Source organism: Lontra canadensis, unplaced genomic scaffold (genome assembly GCF_010015895.1).
Source record: "Lontra canadensis isolate GAN:19392208 unplaced genomic scaffold, GSC_riverotter_1.0 scaffold57, whole genome shotgun sequence".
NCBI classification, from domain to species: Eukaryota; Metazoa; Chordata; class Mammalia; order Carnivora; family Mustelidae; genus Lontra; species Lontra canadensis.
The window spans coordinates 10,750,118-10,756,495 of NW_022631051.1; the positions used below are offsets into that span (position 1 = coordinate 10,750,118).

Genomic DNA, 6,378 nt, shown 5'->3' on the forward strand with positions numbered 1-6,378 from the left:
ATGGTGGGATGATCCCCCCCAAAGGAACGCCTTGCCCTTGGTGTACAGCGGAGACACCTATACAAGAGAGGCTGTGGTCTTGGGCCAGGTGGTGGTCTTGGGCCCACAGCAGAAGGGAAGGACACCCTCCCACCCCAGCCTCAAAAGTCAAGAGCACTGTGATTCAAGGTGCCCTCCCCTTTCATCTTCTGTCCTTGCCTGGTGGCCTTGGCATGTCACTCCCGGCCCCCAGCCTCCATCTCCTTCCTCATCTTTAAATGGGCATCGTAGCGCCACCCCCATTAATTGAGAGACTCCGTTTAAAAGGCTTTGCTCCAGTGAATACCAGTGATTGTGGCTGGCACTCGGCCCTGGGATCAGAGCCTGTGCCTGGTGATCTCAGACCTCGGTCTTCCCTGCTGGTGGCCCTGCCTGGACACCACCCCCTTGGACCCTCTCTGCAGTGGCCTGCCAGTGAGCCCTCAAGACTTAGCCACTCCCCTCACCCTCCCCACTAACAAACAGCTGCCTTGCCTACCCCCACTGTCCTCTGGCACTTTCCAGTCCTCCGGAATCTGCAGCAGCTACACCATGCGGTCCCAGGGCTTTGCACTCACCTTCCTCATAGTTCCACTGTTGGTGTGCGGGGACTCAAACGGTGAGCACCTGGGCCCCCCCATCCGTTCTAGAATCTACACTCCCTTGTAGATCCCCCTGCTCTCTGTTAAGCCCTACCACTGGGGGGTTTCTTGGGGGGAGGAGATACCGGAGTCTGGGACAGAAGAGCAGGGTCTGCACCAGCCTCCTCTGGCTTAAGCCCTGCACCCCCATTCTTGGACCCTGGCTGGGATGGAGCGTGGCAAGGACCCAGATGGCTGTCCCTCATCTCAGTACCCTGTCCCCTGTCCGCAGACACCTGGTGCTATGACTCTCAGGACCCGAAGTGCGGTGAGGACAGAGTATCCAGAATATCGTGTGAAGCTGTGTGGGATGTCTGTCCTATGATGGCCCGGTGCTAGCGTGACCCAAAAGCGGCGTGCATGCGGAGCTGCTGTGGTCCCTGCACATTTCTGTCTGGAGTCCTGGGTCACCGCAGCTGGCTGTGACTGTCCCCCTGCATGTGTGTCCGGGTCTGTTGCTGATGTGACCTCCAGGCCTGCCACGTGTGCCAAGCTGTTCGTGTCGGTGGGGCCTGTAAGGCTGTCAGTGTGGCCAGCCCATGTGTGAGCAGGTGTTTCAGGTGCTCCATGTGGGCGTGGGACTTTTGGGCCAGGGGACCATTCCACCCCCATTCCCTGCGGCACAGTCTACCTGCAGGTAACTGCAGTATGGCCTGCCTGTTTGAGAGTTACAGACTTTGTGATCCAGCTAGGTTAGGGTGTGTGTGGCAGTTGTGACCTGTCTAGGTGTGTGGGGGTTGGGGGGGAGGCAGAGACAAGCTTCCTGAGGCTGGGCAATTCTCTGTGTATGTGTGAAGGACCACCGTCTTCCTCTTTGTACCCCCAAGTTGCCTCCGTAACCCACCCACAGATTCCTAGCCTTTTTCCTCAGGACCCACCCACTGGAAGGAGATGGCCCCTGCCTGTGGGGGCCCAGCCCAGTCCCCCATCAACATTGACCTTCACTTAGTCCAGCGGGACCCCACCCTGGGACCTTTCATCTTCCAAGGCTACAACTCAGCACCTCCAGGCCCATGGATCCTGGAGAATAATGGCCATACAGGTCAGTACCCTGGGACCAGGAACCACCCCACCGCCCCCCACCCCGCCCCGGGCCCAGAAAGGAGCAGGAACCACCTGGGAGTAGGAACTAGCCGCCCCTCCCCCCCCACACACAAACACAAGGATCAAAATCTCCACAATCAGCACAGGAACATCCACACATGTTGGTAAAGACACCTCCAACAGGAAACCACCCCCCAACAATAGCAATCAGCCATTGACCCCTAGGACTAGGAACCAGGACATTCCCAGAAGTCAGAGCGCACCCTCCCCAGCATCAGGATGTCATCACAACCGCCCAATATCACACACAGCTGTGTTGGGACAAAACTCCAGCCATAGGAGTATCACCCTGTCCCCCGTCCTTGCAGGGTGGGTATTCCCCTGCGGTCTGACCCGCAGAGGGGCCTGGACCCCAAATGAGGTACCAATTCCGTGGAAGCCCAGCCAGGGAGCAGACTGGCCAAAGGGGACCTGTGTTGGCACCCTGGGCCCTAAGAGCACAAGGGTGGGGGGGGTGTGGAAGAGAGAGTCACGTGCTTCCCTACCCTCAGTGGTGCTCCACGTGGACGCTGGCGCGCAGAGCCTTCTGGAGATTCGGGGTGCTGGGCTGCCCCTACCTGCCTACCGCGCGCTGCAGCTGCACTTCCACTGGGGGGGCCCTGGGCAAGCAGGTTCAGAGCACAGCCTGGATGGGCAGCGCCGCCCCATGGAGGTGGGCTTGGGCATGGGGTAGGGTGGCGGGAGTGGCCCGTGGAAGGGACAGCTGGTACCTCTCATGATCTGTGCCTCTCCAGATGCATGTGGTCCATATGAACACGAGCCTGGGGGAGGCGCGAAGTCACCCTGACGGGCTGGCCGTGCTGGCGGTGCAGTTGGCAGTGAGGGAGGGCCCCTGGTAGTAAGAGAGGGAGAGAGGGGCTTTGTGACTCCTTGTGCTTCCCAGAAAGGAGGTCTGCAAAGGGGGCAGAATGGGCCTGTCAAGCTGTGGGGGGAGTGCATAAGGTTTGTAGGAGGATGGGGCCAGCCAGAGGTCCTGGGTCTGCAGGGTCAGTGGAGGGGACCTTCCCCCAGATCTCCCAGCTGACCTCTACTAGGAGTGTACCCTCTTGCCACTTACAGTCTCCCCTAGATCCCTTTGGAGTTCCCCCTTTGAGACCCGTCCATTTGGAGCCCCTCTCACTTGGAGTCCCCTCCCCAGGAGCAGGACACTGACAATGCCAACTTTTCTGCCCTTGTGTCGGGCCTGAAGAACGTGTGTCAGCGCGGTGAGGAGCCACAGGGTCACGGGCCACGGCAGGGCGGGGGGGAGGGGCGGTGGTAGTGGCTCAGGGGTGCTGGAGGTGGGGACTGGCTGGGTACAGGGAGGCCGACTCCAATCCCGCCTCCCCTCCCCTGCCCAGGGGCCTCGGTGAATCTGACATCCACCTTCCCACTGGCCTCGCTGCTGCCGGGTGCCTCCGGCCTCTTGCGCTACTACCGCTACGCAGGGTCACTGACCACACCTGGCTGCCAACCCGCGGTTGTCTGGACGGTCTTTGAGGGCCCGATCCCCATCGGGCGTGCGCAGGTGGGGCCTCAACCTCTTCCCTGGGCAGTGCTGCCCTCCTCCTCCCTGCCTCCTGAAACCCCAGGCCACCCACGTCTTGATCTGTCTCTGCCCCAAAACCCCAGGTGGCTCAGTTCCAGACTGTGCCCCAGGCCGGGCTCCCTGGCTCAAGCCCCACACCGCTCACGGAGAATTTCCGCCCCCAGCAGCCTCTAGGGGGGCGCAGGGTATCGGCCTCTTTCGGTGCCTCCATTCGCGTGGCAGCCTCCGTCCCCACCCCATTCCTAGCCCGTGTGCATGGGGCTCTGCTGAGCCTGGGCCTCAACTTGTGGCTCCTGCAGGACCCCAGGAGCCAGATTCAACCCCTTCCCACAATAAACGATGCCGAGTGCCCTTGCCCTCACGTACCTTGCGGGGGGTGGGGTGGGAGAGCACTGCCTCTCCCACGGAGCCGGCATTCCTACCCTAAGCCCACTGAGGCCTTGGTGTGCTGCACAATGGGGAGACCCCTGAACACCCCTCCCCTACCCCATCACAGCCAGTCCCAGCCGGCCACCCAGAACGTGGAGACCTCCTCTGCTTCCTCTGAGAGGGAGAAGGTGCCCCCATTTCCACGAAGAAAAACTAGCAGGTCCTAGAAATACCACCTGCTAAAGTCTTTAGACTACATATTTTATTTTAAAAAACAAGCTGGCTGACCGACCCCACTGTATGGGTTAAACGGTGACTTAAACGTGCAATTCCCTGAGGCCAGGAGATGAGAAGCTTCTGGCCTGGGGTTTTCTGCTGCAGACTGTGGTAGGTGAGTGCGTCCTGGTGACAAGGACAGCTAGTGAAACTGAGCCTAGCTGACAATGGGAGGTTAGGCTGTGGAGACTGAGTGTAGGGTGACACTTTCTGGAGAGCCTGTGGTGAGACTAGGTGAAGGGTTAAGTGTCCTTGGCGTCACCATCCACAGCGAAGCTAAGATGAGTCGCCATTGTGTCCAGGCACTACTGTCCAGTGACAAGCTGGGTCCACCAGTAGAGTGAAGCTGGCCAGGGTCAGGCTGCCCTCCAGCTCATGGCCTGTGGACTGCAGCTGCACATCTGCGCAGCATTGTCCTGAGTGAGGCTGTGTCCAGGTGATAATGTCCCAGCCACCCACGTGCCCCTAATGTCTGCTGAGTTAAGTGTGGGTCACACATTATCTCAGTGCTTGGAGGCCCAGCCTTGGGCCCAAGACCCTTAAGAAAAACAAACAAAAAACAAAAACCCCAGAACAGAAAAAACCGGCACCCTCCCCTGAGGCAGACCCTTCTGCAGGTCTAAGGCGAAAAGGGCCTCCGCCCCTCCTCCAGCCCAGACTGGGTCTCAGGCACAAAGCCGTCTGCACTCCCCAGACCTGATCCCCGGGAGTCCCCAGGCTCTTCGCGTCCCGATAGCTACATCCCAAGGCCGGAGCTCTAGCAGGCGGCGTCTGAGGCTCCTTCTCCATCCACGAGCTGGGTGGATCTGTCCCGGGTCCCGGCGACCCCCGGCGGGGTCCGCCCTCAATCCCCGCTGCCCTGCGCGGCCCCGGGCGGTACCGGCGTCTTCTTGAAGTTCTTCCTAGCCGGGGCCCTGTTCGCGCCGCCGTCCGCGGGGCCGTCCGGGGTGTCGTCGGCGGGTCTCGCGGCCGCGGCCAAGGCATTCATGGTTCCGAGCGCCCGCAGCAGGGCTGGGCCGCGGGGCGCAGCACGGGGGGCGGCGCGGGGCTCCCGGCGGGCGGGCGGCGGCGGGGGCGGCAGCAGCTCGCGCAGGGCGTCCAGCTCAGCACGCAGCTCCGCGCGCAGCGCCTCGAGCCCCGCGCCCAATTCGGCGCGTACAGCCGCCAGGCCCTCCTGCAGCCGTCGCTCGCTCACCTCCAGGACCCCCGCCGGGTAGGTGGCCCCGCCGCGCGGCTCTCCGCACACAGAGCACACCGAGCCGCTGCTGCGCGCGTCGGCTCGCCCCGCGGCCCCTGGCGCCCGGGCCTCCCCCGCCACGGCCCCCGCGCGCTCCACCACCCTCAGCAGCCGAGGCTCGTCGGCCCGCGCCGCCGCCTCGGCCCGGAGCTGGCCCCGCAGGCGAGCCAGGCGACCCGGGGCGCGGGCTTCTTCAGGGCCCGGCCCGTTGGCCTGCGGCCCGGGGTCCCGCCGGCGGCCAACGGCCCGTCGCAGCGCCTCGCTCGCGCCGTATGCGGTGCGCGCCTGGACCCACGGGCGCCCGGGTTCCGCCGCCATCTGCGCTGCAGCCGCCACCGCCAGCGGAGCCGGGCCTGGTCAGGAGCCCCAGCCCGCAGCCTAGCGACCGCTGGGGCCCCGGCGACGCTCCGTGGAGAGGGGCCCCCGGGACGGCTGTGGGAACGACCGAGGCCTCGGGGAATCTGGCCTGGCCCGGGGAACTCCGGTAGGGCAGGGTGGAGGGGGCGGGTGGATGGAGACCCAGGGGACCCCGGCGGGGCAACGCAGGCAGGATTGAGTGTGCTGGCCTTGCTCACGGCTCACGGGGACTGCACTTCGCTGGGTTGAGCAGCTAGGACTGGTTTCTGGGCAGGGGGTGACTGGACGTGGAATGAGGCTGCAGAGAAGCATAGGCTGTCAGACCATAGTCAGGAACCGGGCTCGCACCCTCTACTCCAGACTACTGACCCCATCGCAGTCAGGGGAAGGCAGCAGCGGTTATAGACCCTCCCGCCCCCAGTCCTCCTCACTCACTAGAGCCCCACTTCTATACCTTATTCCAGGCCGATATTATCCCTGCCACCGCCACACCCCCACAGCTGCAGGAACCCATCCTCCTCGAGGGCACCCCCACTCAAGCTCTTCAGGGGTTTGGGTGGCTCTCTGTTGTGCCCCAGTCCTCGGGGAGCCGCTGGATATCCCACCCCACCCCCACTGTGTTCTGGCCTTGTTGTCTTTTACCCAACAATCTCAACCCCTCTGGGCCTTTGCTCAGGCAGTTTCTCCTGCTGGGAATGTCCCTACCCCACACCATTTCCCTGGTGGCTCCCACTCATTCCCCCCCTTTGGGACAGCCTTCCTTGGCCACCCCAGCCCCCAGCAGGTGACTCAGGACCCTTGCCCCCAACTTTAAATGGCTCTGTTTTCTGTCCACCTGAATCCACAGT

At 63.0% G+C, this 6,378-nt stretch overlaps 1 protein-coding gene across 1 annotated transcript; it reads left to right on the forward strand.

The window, feature by feature from the left end:
* Positions 1–298: 298 nt before the first annotated feature.
* LOC116878316 (carbonic anhydrase 15-like) lies at positions 299–4,711 on the forward strand. Its single transcript, XM_032875658.1, has 10 exons — positions 299–637; positions 892–927; positions 1,531–1,701; positions 2,255–2,415; positions 2,498–2,581; positions 2,902–2,968; positions 3,104–3,270; positions 3,375–3,667; positions 3,788–3,848; positions 4,673–4,711. Exons 1-10 carry the CDS (start codon positions 571–573, stop codon positions 4,709–4,711), a joined length of 1,146 nt encoding a protein of 381 aa, XP_032731549.1. The 5' UTR covers positions 299–570.
* Positions 4,712–6,378: the final 1,667 nt, after the last annotated feature.